Source organism: Anabrus simplex, chromosome 1 (assembly GCF_040414725.1).
Source record: "Anabrus simplex isolate iqAnaSimp1 chromosome 1, ASM4041472v1, whole genome shotgun sequence".
In the NCBI taxonomy this organism is placed as follows: Eukaryota; Metazoa; Arthropoda; class Insecta; order Orthoptera; family Tettigoniidae; genus Anabrus; species Anabrus simplex.
This window is the reverse complement of record NC_090265.1, coordinates 1,565,246,381-1,565,265,002: the sequence shown is the minus strand read 5'-3', so window position 1 is coordinate 1,565,265,002 and position 18,622 is coordinate 1,565,246,381. Positions and strand designations below refer to the sequence as shown.

The following is an 18,622-nucleotide window of genomic DNA, read 5'->3' as shown; positions in this document are numbered from 1 at the left end:
AGATTTCCTCGAGCACACATCTGTCGCGTGTTTTAATTTCAGGTATCTGGCAACCCTGACTACTACTGCTAAAATGTTTTCATTCCTCCCCTGAAGGAGGAGGTGGGCCTCTTTAGACAGTGACGCCGTCTATCAGGCCGGAGATTTGTTACGGTGAAGGAAATGCACGGAGAAGGTGAGGGGGTTGGTGGCCGTGGCCTATACTAGGAACTGTCCTGGCATTCGCCTTAGTGCAGGAGAATGGAAAACCATGGAAAACTATTCTCAGGACAGCCGACGGTTGGGGCCAGCCGTGATGTCCGGCCGTGAGGTCCAGCCCTATCCCGTCTCCCGAATGCAGAGATGTAGAGACACGGTAGAGCCGCGACCACCCCTCCTCTGCTCGTCAGTCCCGAAGGAAAGGTCACAGTTAACATGAAGAGGGAAGATAATGATGTACAAGTATTAGTAAAAATACTTTGATGTTTATTTCACTTAACACATGTCATATTATATTATTTTACAATAGTGCCTATAATTAAAATAAAACTGTTTCTATTAAGAGTGTCATAGATAATTACTTGTTAATAAATGAAAGAGAAAGTGTCTTTTATAATGCGTTAGCCTTCTACATCCTACAAACTCAGTCACATTCTTAATATATTGTTTTATTCGACCTTACTATAATACGCTAATTACATATGACATCGCTGTATCTTAATGACATACATTCAACTATTATACTGTAAATATTCAACTATTGATTTCTAACTAACCCTATCCGATATCGTTTGATATCGTACGCGGAGCCATCCTCAATCTTGAAAGCAGTAATCGCAGCAATCCAAAATAACAAGCGCGAGTTTTGAAAGTGACACTGATTCCGAATCACTACCACGCCGGAAATTGCTGCAGAAGCACTGAATATTACTAACAACTTTTGCCGCAAAATTCAAGTATTATGTATGAAAAATTCGTAGTTCATGGACTGGAGAAAAATTGAATTTATTTCCTGTTTTAATGTGTCTTGTTTTGAGGTTAAAATCTCCAAACCACAGCCCAACTGTGTACTTGCCAAAGGCGCCCATGCCCGGGGGCAAGGAGGGGCCGCGGCCCCCAACCCCTAGCTCTCAAAGAAAGGAAAAAAATCTAATGCAGTCAGGTGTTTTTCTTCCAAGAAAATGATTTAAAAGTCGGTATTACGTAGAAGTGGTAGTACCGCCCCCACCAACAGGCAGGCGGTATCGTGGGTGTTATTCTACCGCCGAATACAAGCCGCCATTCATCTTCCAAAATATTATAAATTCTACATACCCCCAGGTCTAGACCCCCCCCCCCTACAAACTGTCATATGGGCGCCCATGATGCTTGCCGTCTGTTGAACTTGTTGGAAACACTCAGGGTCAATATATTGCACCCATAAGCGAATTTGCCTAATTGAATTCACAATTAAATTGAATATTTCGCATATGAGATACCACAGTGAGGCTGTGAGACTAGCAGTCACAAAGGAACTTTCTGGCGCCAGCCTGACGGCGAGGAGAATCCATGAAACTCTTCTCTAAGCACGACCAACTTGTAAACCATCCTTAGGGTTCCTTCCAATAAATTTTATGACACCGCCCAGGAGGGGCGACTTGCTGTTCGTTCTCACGAGAAAAGCACGCGTTGAAGCCTGACCTACTTGGCTAGGACAATAGGGGACAACGACAATAACCGCCAATTCTTGGGAGGAAGTGGATGCAGCCACGTTTGGAAGAGCGCGAAAGTCTCAGCCAATCAGAAAATTCTAAATTTGAATGAACTGTCATACCGGGAAATCTACAGTCAGTATCTCGCGATCTGAAGCCCGATGTGGTGGTGAAAAACAGTGTCCTGATTTCTTTATAATATTTGGTGAATTATCAGCGCGAATCTGTGGTTAATTAGTGCCTAATTGATAAAATTCAACTTCACACGGAGGAGTAATAGGACCCGGAAGGAGGAGCTGTCATGGCGGGGTGAAGCCATCCACCGGAAGAAAATAACACCAGTGACGCGCGCCGTCGTGTGGATTATCCTGTGATCATTTCCCGCGGCGCAATATCACATGTGAGTCAGACAAAATTTAGGAAGTTTTGCATATGAATTTTGAAAACCATAACCTACGGATGTACGAGAAAGCGCTCCCGAGGACTAGATCATTACGCCACATCCCTTCCACGGAACTATTTTCCAGGTGGTGGGAGGAATCTTTACAAAAACCAGCGACCAGAGGGTCGAATTCTCAGTCATTCCAAGTTCTCAGTCGTTCTCAGTGTCTTCAGAGTTCTCAGTTGTTTTGTTGAGTCTTGGCAGTGATTCTGTAAGTCTCAGTGTTTATGAATTCTTAGTTGTTGGCTTGAGTATTGACAGTGTGTCTTGACTAATTCGCAGTGATTCTGTAATAATCTCAGTGTATCTGCGTTTGACAGAGTGACAGGGTGTGTCAGCTAATTTTATCAGTTAGATTTGCTTTTGGCTGGTAAGAAAGCGATTAGACACTTGTAGGCACTTTAGAAAGCCTTGTATTATTTATTTGGGAGAGTAACATTTCTAAAAATGAACACTTTAACAGACTTTTACTGTAAATGCAGGGGGAGTAGGCAAGAGCTACATTTTCAACTTAAATGAACTCACATTACGAGTCGAGAGGAACAAGTCCATGTTTTCAGCATATTTACATAAACATTTCTAACCAACTGGTAGTTTCACATGTGTTATCAGCATAAAGTTTCCTCCACAACATAAACTGTATTTTAGCTTGCTTCTACCATTCTATAAACTGTTTTGGAAAGCGAGATATTTACGGGCAGAAACTAGTAAAGACAGACAGGAAGGAGATTGACTTTCTTCAATGAAGGCCGCAATAGTCAACCTTGAGGAAACAGTTATGTCCCGTGGGGTTAATGTTCTGTAAGCGGGAGTGTAAACAGAGCTGAGAGAGGCGAGCAGACCAACAGGTGATTTCCAGGTAGATAGCGAGGCGACCGTCCAGCTTCACAACAGGAGTCTGCAGGGGCATCTTCTAACTTTCACTGGAGTGAGAGAAATGCGAGTGTTTTATGCTAATATAAACGTGTGTCACGGCATGGCAAAAATGTGTCAAATTTGCGTGTGTAGAAATCTGGAATACCACATCAGCTTGAAGATGGAATTCTAATTTCCATCATGACTGGGGCCGGAGGGCGAGCCAGCCTGCCTCCACCATCACAGGTATGAGCATCATTAAATAATGTAAATAAATATGTAGGACCGTGGCAAATCGATGATCAATGTAGTTTAGAGTACTAGGTAGGGTTGTAAATAATTCACAGTTTTATAATACTGCTAATCATAATAATAATAATAATAATAATAATAATAATCATAATAACAATAATAATAATAATAATGCTTATGTTGCACTTTCAGCTAGGATTATTTGTGCACTTTGTTTAAGTAGATGTTTGTTTGCGTGTTGTTATGGTTGATTTCGGTAGTATGTCACTTTGACAGTTAGGAAGTTTTGATATTTGATCTACGAGTGTAATGCCAGTTTATTATTATTTTTCATCATGTTTTAGATCGTAGTTTTTTTCTTTGAGTCACTTTTGTTGGAGTTTTGATGTTGTAGACGCCGTCGCGATGTTTTCAATGTTTATTTTTGCTATTTTGCGCATTTCAGCTGGTTTTATTTGTGGATCATCCTTCAGATGACCGGTTTTGATTGTACTGATCCCGCGTATTGTTGCGACGATTTTTGGTAGACGCGAGTATTTTATGTCTGTGTAGTTGCGGTTACGCATGTTTCAACATCTGTGCTTTGAGAGGCAATCTCGTCATTTTTTTTATTAGAAACAGTGGGTGCCATTGATGAGTCAGCTCTGAGATTTTTGTGATATGTTAAGCAGTGAATGATCGAGAGATCGAGCTAGATGATTAATATCCCTGATGATCTACGTTGATGATGGAAATATGATTTGGACCATGTCTTGAATTGTCGTAAGAAGCCGTAATGTGCACGACAGATATTTGCCCGCCGGATACGAGCGAGGCGGTATTGTGAGAATAATGAATAATAATGACGTCAAGAATTAATGAGTAAATAGAATTGTGAAATGAAGAATTTAACCACGAGTGTTAAATGTGGTACGACATGGGTTAAGATAGTAGGCAGAAGCCTGTATTTGTTTAAATAATTCCAGGGAGAGTAGATGCTCGAAAGATAATGCTAGCCAGTGTACAATGTGAACAGAGCGACGAGTCAATGTGCTTTGAATAATTATGTAGAGTCATGGATGCCATGAAATAACAGTAATTTGTTCATCAAGGTTAAATAGTATCATGTCCAGACATTATAGTCTGAAGGTTTGAGTTTGCCGTCAAATTCACAATATTTATTTTTGCTACTCGCAGCGGGGTATATTGTTCTGGAGATTCCGATTTGTTTTGCGCATTCTACCTTTATTAATTTCCAGTAGGCCGCGATGGTGGGATCTAGTTTGCTTATTAGTTTTCCTTTCTGATTGCATTTTCTTACCGTTTATTTGTAGGACGCAAGCGTATGTGAATTATTTATATTTGATTTGTTGTAAATAGATAGGTGTAGCTAGGCTAGTTTTTTTTTTGATTTCTGTAGTTTCTTTGTCGGAGCAGTGTTTCTCCGTTTAATTAATGTAATGATGTAAATAAGATTTCAGATGTTAGGTTTATGAATCATCGATTATGTCACGGTCGAAAATAGTAGTGGTATGCTCATACCAGGCATTTAAGTAATTACCAAACTTTCTTTTAAAATCCACTACATTTTTATTTAGAAATGAAGCGATCTTTAAATAAGCCAATTGTATAAAACTGCCGCAATGAATGGTAAAATAGATGGCATCTGCCTCCATCTAGTGGTGGTACCACAAAATCTATGAGTTGATAATGAAATGCAGTTAGCGGCAAAGTCAATAGAAATTTTAATGTACAAGGATCGCTATCATTCGATAATGTTAACATCAGGCACTTGGCCTAATTTTTGGTTTATTCTTAAGAAGTCCAGTCTATCACAGACATGCAAATGAAGTTAAAATTTAGATGAGTGGTTGGATACACTCAGAGTGATGTTTCGATAATTAATTTGTTTAACCATGAGGTGTTTGAATAAGACAATGGTCATGTCGGAAATGTAGTGTGATGTTCATGGCTGCTCTGTTTTCTTCGAATTATTCTTTATGTGATACACTTGCTCAGTGCAGTCCATGATTATTTACATTTGGGTATTTTACCAAATGACCCACATGTGATAAACATTTGATAACTCCTATAAGTCAGTGGACTGATCGACGTAACAAATTTAATTTACTTTATTGTGATTTAACTACTTAAATTTATTTTGAGAGATATTTTCTCCGTAATGTAATTTTGTATTTCAAGAAGGTGGTCTTTCTGACCAGAGTTTTAAACTGAGTCATTTTATTAACTTGAAGACTATGTCAAGAGAATCTGGAATTATTTTAATTATGGTGTTTGACCTTCAGTCAGTTGATTTAGGCAGATTATGAATGTTTTGTAAGGCAGATCTTCAATCTTTAACATCTTATTAGTCTCAGTTATTTATTTCATTTGTTTACATTTTTCACTAGTTCAGTTTACGTTCACTTTTAGCATTTTGCATTCTATTTGAATAAATTAGTCTTTTATTTTAAATTTTAATTCAGTCTTGGGTACCGTCATTTTAGTTAGTTTACCCCCCTCTTTTCATTTCCTCACTCCTTGATCAGCGGGTGGCCTCTCCGGGGATAACGGACGGGCACGACTGAGAAAGAAGAGTCTACATGCAGCGGTGAGTATTATTTACATGTCATTTATTACAGGAGCAGCCGGCGCACAGAAGAAAGAAGAGATCACCGCAGTGGTTGCCTTAAAAAGGGCACAATATATAATGCCTCTCATCTGTCACAAGAGTCGAGAACAAGCTGTAGGATCCTCCTGTGGGTGGGGGCGGTAGAATAACACCCACGGTATCCCCTGCCTGTCGTAAGAGGCGACTAAAAGGGGCCCCAGGGGCTCTGAACTTTGGAGCATGGGTTGGCGACCATGGGGCCTCTAGCTGAGCCCTGGCATTGCTTCCACTTACTTGTGCCAGGCTCCTCACTTTCATCTATCCTATCCGACCTCCCTTAATCAACTCTTATTCTTTTCCGACCCCGACGCTATTAGGTTTGTGAGGGCTAGGGAGTCTTTCATTTACACGCTCTTCGTGGCCCTTCTCTTTCTTTGACCTATATCTTCATTTTTCGAAGTGTCGGATCCCTTCTCTTTTTCCCTCTGATTAGTGTTATATAGAGGATGGTTGCCTAGTTGTACTTCCTCTTAAAACAATAATCACCACCACCACCAAGCTGTAGGATAAAAGTAGAGTTCGACTAAGTAGTACTGTAGTGTAGTCGTATATTAATTACCTTATTGTCGTGTGATCTTTGAGTACTATCCCACACAATATATCCTTCCGTTCATTTTTTGCACATAAGTTATATTACTTTCCTGTTCCTTTCATTTTTTCCGTAAAGAATGGCTAAGGAGTGCAAGTGTAGGAACTGTGGGTGTGGCGAGGCATTGAGGGGTATGAGGGAGGAGTTGGAGAGTCTGAGGGAGATAATTAGAATTCTCACAGAAGACAGGAAGGAAGATAGGCCTTCCTCAAACAATGCACAGGTTACAGTAGGTGTACGTCCGACTCGTTGGCTGAACGGTCAGCGTACTGGCCTTCGGTTCAGAGGGTCCCGGGCGGGTCGGGGATTTTAACCTTCATTGGTTAATTCCAGTGGCTCGGGGGCTGGGTGTTTGTGCTGTCCGCAACATTCCTGCAACTCACACACCACACATAACACTATCCTCCAACACAATAACACGCAGTTACCTACACATGGCACATGCCGCCCAACCTAATCGGAGGGTCTGCCTTACAAGAGCTGCACCGGGCTAGAAATAGCCACACGAAATTATTATTATTAGTAGGTGTACAAGAGGGAGAGGAAGGAAAGGGGTTAGATGTAAAAGACAGGTGGTCTAATGTTCTAAGGGAAGGAGATTACAGGCTAAAGGCTCTATTCAGGATCAGAATTCAGGACAGGTGTCTGTGCGAAATCGGTACGAATCACTCCAGGTAGAACAACAGAGGGAAGATGAGGAACAGGGAACTGTTGCTGAGATGTGTGAGTGTGGCAGTAGGAGGAAGGGAAACGGTAGGAAAGGGAAATGTAGAGTACAGGATAGGAAAAGACGGGTGGAACAGAGTCATGGGAAGGAGAAAAGGGAGGAGGAAGTAGCTTCTGCAGCTATCAGGAAAGATAGGGCTGACCAGGAGGGGAGGGGATCAAATGAGGTGGGTAGGGTCATAGGGGATTCCATTGTTAGACATGCGGAGAAAGTGTGTGGAGGAAAGGGAACCAGGCTAAAGTGTTATCCAGGAATTAGGTTGAGGCACATGTTGAGGAAAGTAGAAGAGAGGGAGGAGGGGAAGGAGAAGGTGGTAGTGTTTCACGTTGGTACCAACAACGTAGGGCAAGCTGATACAAGTACCAACATAGTTGGGGATGTGTGGGATCTGGTAAATGAAGCACGGGTAAAGTTTAAGGAAGCGGATATTGTTATCAGTGGAATACTGTGTAGGAGGGATACTGACTGGAGGGTGATTGGGGATTTAAATGAGACTATGGAGTGGGTATGCGGGAAACTGGGAGTGAAATTTCTAGACCCTAATGGGTGTGTAGGAGATAGGGATCTGCGCTCAGATGGTCTTCACTTAAACCGCAGTGGTACGTATAAGTGAGGAAATTTGTTTGGAAGGGTAATAGGGAGGTACATTCAGGGAAACGGGATGGCCTAGGGAGCGGTGATAAGGGAACAGGGAACTGGAAATCAAGTAGGGATGACATAAAATTGTTAGTGTTGAACTGTAGAAGTATTGTAAAGAAAGGAATAGAATTAAGTAATTTAATAGATATATATTTACCAGATATTGTAATAGGAGTTGAATCATGGCTTAGAAATGATATAATGGATGCAGAAATTTTCTCACGGAACTGGAGAGTGTATGGTAGAGATAGGATAGGAATGGTGGGAGGGGGAGTATTCATTCTGGTGAAACAAGAATTTGTAAGCTACGAAAAAGTTAAAAGATGAGAAACATGAAATTCTAGGTGTAAGGCTCATTTATAAAGATAATAGGCAACTTGATATCTTTGGAGTGTACAGACCGGGTAAGGGTAGTGCTGACACGGATTCAGAATTATTTGAAAACGACATGGAAAGAAATGTGATTGTAGCGGGAGATCTGAATTTACCAAATGTCAATTGGGAAGGAAATGCGAACGACAGGAAGCATGACCAACAAATGGCAAATAAGGTAATATGGGAAGGACAGCTGATTCAGAAAGTGATGGAACCAACGAGAGGGGAAAATATCGTGGATGTGGTGCTGGTAAAACATGATGAGCTCTGTAGAGAAACCGAAGTAATAGATGGTATTAGTGATCATGAAGCTGTTTTTGTCGTAGTTAAAAATAAATGTGATAGAAAGGAAGATCTTAAAAGTAGGACTATTAGGGAGTATGACTGATAAAGCAGGCATGAGGCAGTTTCTAAAAAGTAACTAGATAGGTGGAAAACGGTGAATAAAAATGTAAACAGACTCTGGGATGGGTTTAAAGCAATTGTTGAGGAATGTGAAAGCAGGTTTGTACCTTTTAGGGTGGTAAGGAATGGTAAAGACCCACCTTATTATAATAGAGAAATAAAGAGACTAAGAAGGAGGTGCAGTTGGAAAGAAATAGTTAGAAGTGGCTGTAGAAGTAAGGAGAAAATGAAGGAACTTGCTAGGAAATTGAATCTAGCAAAGATGTCAGCTAAGGATAACATGATGGCAAGCATAATTGGCAGTCATACAAACTTCAGTGAAAAAGGGAAGAGTATATTATATAGGTACTTTAAGGCAGAAACAGGTTACAAGACGTTCCACGAATCATTAATGAACAAGGGGAGTGTTTATGTAAGGATCTTCAAAAGGCAGAAATATTCATCCAGCAGTATGTAAAGATTGTTGGTTACAAGGATAATGTCAAGATAGAGGAGGAGACTAATGATAAATAAGTATTAAAATGTACATATGATAACAATGGCAATTACAATAAGATACAAAAGTTGTAAACTCGAAAAGCGGCTGGAATTGATAAGATTTCTGGGGGTATACTAAAGACAATGGGTTGGGATATAGTACCATATCTGAAATGCTTATTTGATTATTGTTTGGTTGAAGTAGTTATACCAAATGAATGGAGAGTTGCTATAGTTGTCCCTGTGTGTAAACGAACGGGTGATAGGCATAAAGCCGAAAATTACAGGCAAGTAAGTTTGACATGCATTGCATGTAAGCTTTGGGAAGGCATTCTTTCTGATTATATTGGACACGTTAACGAAATTAATAACTGGTTCGATAGAAAGCAATTCGGTTTTAGGTAAGGTTATTCCACAGAAGCTCAACTTGTAGGATTCCAGCAAGATATAGCAGATTTTTGGATTCAGTAGGTCAAATGGACTGTATCGCGATTGACCTGTCTAAAGCATTTTATAGGGTGGATCATGGGAGACTACTGGCAAAATTGAGTGCAATTGGACTAGACAAAAGAGTGACTGAATAGGTTGCTATATTTCTAGAAAATAGATCTCAGAGAATTAGAGTAGGCAAAGATTTATCTGACCCTGTAATAATTAAGAAGGGAATTCCTCAAGGCAGTATTATTGGACCTTTATGTTTTCTTATATATATACAAATAATATGAGTAAATAAGTGGAATCGGAGGTAAGGCTTTTTGAGGATGTTGTTATTCTATATAGAGTAATAAATAAGTTACAAGATTCTGAGCAACTGCAAAGTGACCTCGATAATGTTGTGAGGTAGACAGCAGGTAATGGGTTAAAAGTCAGGTTGTGAGTTTCACAAATAGGAAAAGTCCTCTCAGCTTTAATTACTGCGTTGATGGGGTGAAAGTTTCTTTTGGAGATCATTGTAAGTATCTGGGTGTTAATACGGTATAAGGAAAGATCTTCATTGGGGCAATCACGTAAATGGGATTGTAAATAAAGGAAACAGATATCTGCACATGGTTACGGGGCTATTTAGGGGTTGTAGTAAGGATGTAAAGGAGAGGGCATATACGTCTCTGATAAGACCCCAACTAGAGTATGGTTTCAGTGCATGGGACCCTCACCAAGATTACTTGATTCAAGAACTGGAAACAATCCAAAGAAAAGCAGCCCGACTTGTATTGCGTGATTTCCGACAAAAGAGTAGCGTTACAAAAATGTTGCAAAGTTTGTGCTGGGAAGAACTGGGAGAAAGAAGACGAGCTGCTAGACTAAGTGGTATGCTCCGAGCTGTCAGCGGGGAAATGGCGTGGAATGACATTAGTAGACGAATAAGTTTGAGTGGGGTCTTTAAAAGTAGGAAAGATCACAATGTGAAGGTAAAGTTGGAATTCAATAGGAGAAATTGGGGTAAATATGCGTTTATAGGATGGGAAGTTAGGGATTGGAATAACTTACCAAGGAAGATGTTCAATAAATTTCCAATTTCTTTGAAATAATTTAAGAAAAGGCTAGGAAAACAACAGATAGGGAATCTGCCACCTGGGCGACTGCGATGACAGATGAATAGTATGGATCGTGCATATAACGGTAATTAAGACAGTCGTTTCATAAATATGCTTTGAGGTTAAAAATCTCCTAATTTCAGCCCAGCTATACGCTTGACGTCCGTTGCACTAGTCGGGAACACTCATCGTCGATGTATGATGTATGTCAGGCCTACGATCTGTCGTAATAGTCGCGAACAAGCTGAATGACCAACGTTTCATTGTCAATAAAGTAACAAAGTAAAGTATATTGCAAAAACTCGAAAATTAGACGTGTAATTATGGTCGAACAAAAGCAGATGTATTCATCTTGCCTATAATATAAACTGGGCCGCTCATATAAAAATTATGGAACATGTTTACGCTCGTTTCATAAAAATACCCGCGTCTTACTAAATGGTCATTATAGACTCGTTGCTTAATATACTAATTTTGGGCCCTTATTTACAAATTCTCTCTGGTGCTAACATCGTTAGTGATATAAATAAAAGTAGAATAGTAAATGGACTTCACTTTGCAATGTAACATATTTTATTGGTGCTAAAAAGTAGTAGTGAAAAGCTGCTAGAATACTTGTATTTCTGTGCTCCAATCTGATCTATTAAATTGGTAGACAAATCGCCCCTGATTACATGCAATGTCTTTCGACCGAAGAACTACACAAAATCCTAAGTAGACCTAGAGTTCCAACAAAGAAGTCATATTCCAGAAATGCTACACAGATATTTTTCCGATTACGTTAGAGGTTTTTCTTAAAATACTAAGTATATTGAAAGAACAGTTCAATAATAAAAAGAGAAATTAAAGCGAAAAATTATGTCGCGCGCGATAATCGAACTCAGTCCTAAGATCAAGAGACTTGCGCGCTGCCTACTGTCATACCAAGACTTCGAACTGGAACTACATAAGTATAAGTTTTAAGCAGCTGAAACATAAAACCTGGTGAGATGACGATTTAGAGCTTAAGAATGGAAGAGATATGATATATCCCATAACGGCATCTATAAGATTATTTTTTTATGATGAGCCATAAACTTACAAGGGTGAAAGAAAATCTAACCTGAGTTTTCCAATAGTTCCCTACAACTTTTGAGATGTGCGTGCATAGTAATGCCTCTACTATGTTCCTTCTGTCACCGCTCCTCTCCAATATTCCTTGGTTAACGTCTGTTTGTCCTTTCCAACGTTGATGGTACGGCGTAAGCTTAGCAAGAACTTCGAGCCGTACATATGTCGTCTTTCTTTCGTGGCCCTTTTCAAAAATCCTTTTCTTCAGTGGTTAAAAATTGTATATTTATTCGGTTAATAGTTCCTTGTCGAAATTCAAGGTTAACAACATTTTCTAGAATTATGAATTTCATTATTTTAAATGGTCCACTGGAGGATTGTCATCTCAACCAAATTGAAATTTGAAAAAAAATTCCTAAAGCGATAGAGAATCCCTAAAGGAAGATTTATACCTAATTATGGTCTCTAGGATTCACCATTTGGAGGTAAGTTTCAGCCACTCTGCCCTGCTAATAGGCGTTTTTCGTATTACAAGCAGTTAATAGGCTACAATGTCCGACTCGTTGGCTGAATGGTCAGCGTACTGGCCTTCGGTTCAGAGGGTCCCGGGTTCGATTCCCGGCCGGGTCGGGGATTTTAACCTTAATTGGTTAACTCCAATGGCCCGGGGGCTGGGTGTTTGTGCTGTCCCCAACATTCCTGCAACTCACACACCACACTTAACACTATTCTCTACCACAATAACACGCAGTTACCTACACATGGCAGATGCCGCCCACCCTCATCGGAGGGTCTGCCTTACAAGGGCTGCACTCGGCTAGAAATAGCCACACGAAATTATTATTATAGGCTACAATGTATGTATCTTTACTATGAAGTCGAAGTTGTTTATAGATGTACAGCGGTTTCCATGTTCATTTATAGGAAGGGGAGTTAGGGATTGGAATAACTTACCAAGGGAGATGTTCAATAAATTTGAAGAAATCGTTTAAGAAAAGGCTAGGAAAACAACAGATAGGGAATCTGCCATCTGGGCGACTGCCCTAAATGCAGATCAGTATTGATTGATTGAACATGATGTCACACTCGCACAGTCTATTAAGGTTTTACTAGCGACTTATAAACTTCTCCTTTACATTCTTAGTACAACCCCCTAAATACCCTCATTCATATGAAGAGATTATTGGTAACATTTATTCACAATCTCGTTAATATACTGTACTTATTTACCTCAATAACGACTTTCCTTATACTAACTCCTTGAGCTTACAGGTACTTTCATGAGGTACTTCCACTCTGTCAACACGGTAATTAAAACTGAGAGGACTTCTCATCCTGGTGAAACTTAAAACCTGACTTTTAACCCAGTATACCATCTTACCAATGTCTGTTGTCCATCTCACAACTTTGTCGAGGTCTTTTCGCAGTCACTCACAAGAAACTGGGAAAAAGGCCAAGAAGAAGCAGAAGAAGAAGAAATTTCTCTTATTACCTGTGGTGATGTTTATATCGGAGTGTGTGTTTGTTAATGACTGGGGCTAAGATTGAGACAGAAGCGTTAGGTACCGGTACCGTACCATTTCGGCTGCCATGTCTAGTTGTTTGAGAGGAATGAAACAGATGGTATGCTCCTATATTAACCTGTAGATCATGGGGGGCAGATTACAAGAAATACTTTGGATTGCATGCGTTTCTAACCATCTGGAAGAAGTTCGTAAATTTTCTGGAGATTGTCCGGATATATTAAAAATTATTGTTGCTTGTTGTTTAAAGGGGCCTAATATGTAGGTCATCGGCCCATTAAAAATTCTAAACATGCCTTTAGTTCAAATAGGGAAGTACGAATCCCACAAGTTAGGTTTGCTCACTGCTTTGCGGCATGGCCAGTTACGGTTCCCCATCGGACATCCTTGGAATAGTTTTGCCGTTGTTAAACATTTCAACTCCAAGGAAATGCAGTAATGATACTTTTCTCAAAACCACCACCGTTTCCTTCCCATTCCTAGACCGTGCAATTATACATACACCCACAGACAACACCCTCACAGTCTCACACAGCAGTACGGTACAGTTAGTTCATCCTCGAGGTGTACCGGAAAAGTAGTTACAGATCTAGCGTGCAGAACAAGTCGCCGGGCACTCCCAAGGCTAACAGCCATATGCTAAATAAAACTAATTTATTTTTGGTATCTGCCCTGAGCAGGTCAGAATTCAATCACAGTCATTTTGATGCTTCTAAACTACCTTTCGACTACAGTGAAAGAACGCCACATTTCTTCGTTTTCTGACACTTCGGAATTTGATCAAGAGGGCGTTTGCTTTCATTTAAAAAACCTGATTCGCATTTGACTCTCTGAAGATATCAGTGCTTCATAAAAACTACCATATAAAGGTCCGGCTCCTTGACTGAATGGTCATCGAAGTAGCTTTCGATTCAGAGGGTCCTGGGTTCGAGTCTCCACAGGTTCAGGAATTTTATCCGCGTCTGGTTAATTCCTCTAAATCGGGGGCTAGATATTTGTATTTGTCCCAGTTCATACGTTCATTTACATACAATAATAAATCACACTGCCAACCACCCCAGAAACATACATTAGTGAATAGGACCAACATCTCTCACATAGGGTGGATCTGGAAAAGTATCCGGTCGTAAAACTGGGCTTATTCATTATACAATGCCGAGCACAAATAATTGAAAAATGTTCAGAAGAAGGAGAACTATCCAAAGAAGTATATGAAACAGTGAAACGCGACGACAATCAATGTTTCCTGCAGAAACTGGGCTGTGGCCAGAAGAATATCGACTGCATACTAGAGTTCTTATGTAATTAAAACAACAATGGTGTTTTCTTAGTATTTTATTTTGCATTATACATATAGTGTCAGATAATAATAATAATAATAATAATAATAATAATAATAATAATAATAATAATAATAATAATAATAATAATATACATTTTTACAGCTCGGAGACTACGGATCTGGTATAAAACCTTCATAGTAATCACTATTCTTGCCTATATGTGTTTCAGGTACATTACAGATCAATCACAACCGGTTGTCCTGGAAAGCCCTTAGCATCCAAACCAGTGACCCTGAACGTGCATCCTCCAAGGGGGTACTTCTCTCTCTCCTCATCGTCGACATCTTCGGTGGCAGTTGTGACATACAGCTCGTCCAGATTCTTACCGCCAAACGCCACTGAGGTCACTCGAAAAGCAGGAATGGGAATCTTGTTCACCAACTTGCCGTTTGGATCCACTACGATTACCTAATAAAATATAAATCAGCTATATAACAACACTGATATCAATCATATTATTGTAAACATGTCCAATTGCATGACAAGGTGTGAGAACACCACATGATACATAATCTCTGATATAAACACTCCATAATTGCATCTTTTTCAAGCATCTGGAAAACTATCTACACTGAAAATAAGATCTGTAGAAAGAGGGTGCAGAATGTATACTCCGAGAATATTATTTCCAGGGGCCAGATTTCTTTCAGATACCTTAAATCCCGTATTCAATGACAGAGTTGTCAAACTTCTGAATTCAGTCTGTTTGAAATAAATAATGTTGTGGAATATGATGCGTATTCCTCTCATACCTACCATTCGACCGAGCGAATTGGCTAAGCAGTGTGAGTCACTTAGCCGTGACCTTGCATTCGGGAAATGGTGGGATTCGAAACCCTTTGTCAGCAGCCCTAAGGATAATTTTCTCTGGTTTATTTTCACACCGAAAAAATGCTGGGGCTCTATGTGCCTCTATACAGACCACAATCGCTTCTTTCTCAGTCCTAGCATCGCCCTATTCCTTCGTTGCCGTAAGACCGGTTTGTGTTGGTGCGACGTAAACACACCCCCCGCCATGACGCTACAGCCCTGATGGCCCTTGGCCTACAGATCGAACCAACCCTCAGGTCCAGGTAAACATCCCTGACCTGGCCGAAAATCGAACCCGGTGACTCCGGGTGAGAGGTAAGCACTCTACCCCTTGACCGCGGAGGCGACATGAAATTAAAACAAAGGAATCCAACATTTATTTCTGATTAGTCTAGCATGTCAATTACAACATCAAAGAAAGAACTTTAAAATTATAACTGCCGAGCTCGATAGCTGCAGTCGCTTAAGTGAGGCCAGTATCCAGTATTCGGGAGATAGTGGGTTCGAACTCCACTGTCGGCAGCCCTGAAGATGGTTTTCCGTGGTTTCCCATTTTCACACCAGGCGCTGTACTTAAGTTAAGGCCACGGCCGCTTCCTTCTCACTCCTAGCCCTTTCCTGTCCTATCGTCGCCATAAGACCTATCTGTGTCGGAGCGACGTAGAACAACTTGTAAAAAAATATAACTCCAGAAAAATGCTTCGACCAGACAATTGCAAATGCATAGATCTGGCGAGGAAAATGGCATGATTAGTAGCACAACGTATAGTGTAGATCAGTCAGGTGACAGTGAAGTAGTATAAGACAGGAAGCCACTGTTATGTAGTGAAAATTGATTTGCTAGCTGTTCATGCGCATAAATAGGTTTCCCTATTTCGATTATGGGAGAATTACAGCTCTAGATTGTGGATTGTCTTTCAGAGACATGGCTAACGTTCGATGGAATATGACTACGGCGATAATAACAATTTCGTGTGAATAAATCTTCCAACGAAGATAGGCGGCATCTGCTGTATATAGGATATTGCGTGTTATTGTAGAGGAGGGTAGTTTTATATGTGGTGTGTGAGTTGCAAAGATGCTGGGTACAGTAAAAACATCCAGTCTCTGAACCAAGGGAATTAACCATTTAAGGTTAGAATCTCCGACCCGGCCGGGAATCGAACCCGAGTCCCTCTGAACGGAAGAGCACTACGTTGACCATTCAACCAAGGAGCCGGACACTAGTTATGCAATGTGGAACAAATCTATTGAAGAGGGACGAAACCACTGCTGTGGATAATTCTAACGAATCTGTCCCACCACCGAATGGGAAGACAGATGTCGTATGCACATGGGAATTAAGGATCATGCACATCGTTCAAGAATTCGAGTATGTTACACTCAACGTTATATGCCGCATAAGAACATTCTTTCGAGGTATCCTTTGACTGCATACTACTGTCTGGTAGGGATTGGCAACGGGCCGGGAATCATGAGCTCATCGTACGTATGCGAGAACTTCATGCTTCACTGTGAAAAACGCCGGAATGGTTATGCAACACTGCTATGCCCGTACATTCAAACTCGGATACCTAGAAGTCGGAAGTGACAGTCCAGTAAGTGGACATGGAACATTAGCGCGGCTGTGAGCTTGCATCCGGGAGATAGTGGGTTCGAACCCCACTGTCGGCAGCCCTGAAGATCGTTTTCCGTGATTTCCCATTTTCTCACCAGACAAATGCTGGGGCTGTAACTTAATTAAGGCCACGGCCGCTTCCTTCCCAGTCCTAGCCCTTTCCTGTTCTATCGTCGCCATAAGATCTATCTGCGTCGGTGCGACGTAAAGCCACTAGCAAAAAAAAAAAAGTGGCGTGTGCGAAGATCATCAAATGGCACTGGGAAACAAGAAACAGGTGAACGCAAAACTAAATGAAAATATTTATATTTTACGAAATGTTTCAAATAGTTCAAGTTCAGTTTGGGCAGAATTTTTCCAAATTGTGGTTCCTCTGACAAATAAGTACGTTGGTTATGTTCAATGTCTGCAATGATTTGCCGTTCGTATAAAAGTAGTTCCACTTCGTCTCTCAGAAGACACACTTTGCCAAATCCAGACTTACGACGGTATCCAAAGAAGCCAAGGACAGCATTTTGAAGGTATGTTTACTTTTCCATGCGCTTGATTTAAGACCTTTCAAGTTGTGGAAGTGAAAGACTCCATTAATCCAGCAAACGAGCTGCTGGAGTTGTACCTGCTGACATACTACCGTCAACAGGTCAAATGCTCAGCTTTACTAATAATGTTGTTAGCTTTACGTCCCACTAACTACCTTTACGGTTTTCGGAGACACTCCTAACTACCGAAATTTAGTCCCGCAGGAGTTCTTTTACGTGCCAGTAAGTCTACCGACACGAGGGTGACGTATCTGAACACCTTAAAATATCACCAGACTGAGCCAAGATCGAACCTGTCAAGTTGGGGTCAGAAGGCCAGCCGTCTGAGCCACTCAGCCCAGCGCTCAACTTTATTGGCCTAGTCAAGAGAGAGTTTTCATCTCGTGTAAAGGAGACATAATGTTCTCTTAAAACATATATGTGGACTGACAAATAAAAACAGCATGATTCGGTTACATTCCACCACAGAGATGTCAGTTGAGACTTTCAAAATATGTGCTTTTCACGACTATATTTCCGGAAAACTGGATTAAAATTGGAGAGGAATAAGAGATACTGTGAGTCACAACGAAACTCAAGTTGTTGTTTGAGTCTTCACCCATAGACTGGTTTGATGCAGCTCTCCATGCCACCCTAGCCTGTGCTAACCTTTTAATTTCTACATAATTGCTGCATCCTACATCTGCTCTAATCTGCTTGTCATATTCATACCTTGGTCGACACTGACTGAGCAAATGACATGGGATAGCAGAGCACTGACGCGCAGGTGTGTTGTCTGCGCACCACACGCCCCCTGTGCCAGCGGCAGTTGTATAGGAGACCTTGTGAGCAGTGGCTGTGCATGTGACAGGTGTAACATGGAACGTCATCGTGAGTTGACACCGTTCGAACGGGGTATGGTGGTCGGTGCCCGACGGATGGGAAGTGCGATTTCGGAAGTGGTGCGGGAATTCGGCTTCACACGATCAACCATGTCCAGGGTGTATCATGAATGGTTGAATGCGGGTGTCAACGTCCACAACAGACGAACGACCGGCCGTCCAGCCACCCTTGATGACCGTGACCGGCGACATCTGAGAGGGATTGTCAATAATGACAGACGAGCAACCGTGCAACAAATCAC

At 40.9% G+C, this 18,622-nt stretch overlaps 1 protein-coding gene across 1 annotated transcript in view; it reads right to left on the bottom strand.

Moving 5' to 3' along the window:
- LOC136862418 (uncharacterized) overlaps positions 1–18,622 on the bottom strand; it is a 245,013-nt gene that overhangs the window by 118,006 nt on the left and 108,385 nt on the right. The window contains exon 6 of the mRNA XM_068226237.1: positions 14,711–14,940. Coding sequence (XP_068082338.1) covers positions 14,711–14,940 — 230 coding nt within the window. The remainder of the gene's footprint in view (positions 1–14,710; positions 14,941–18,622) is intronic.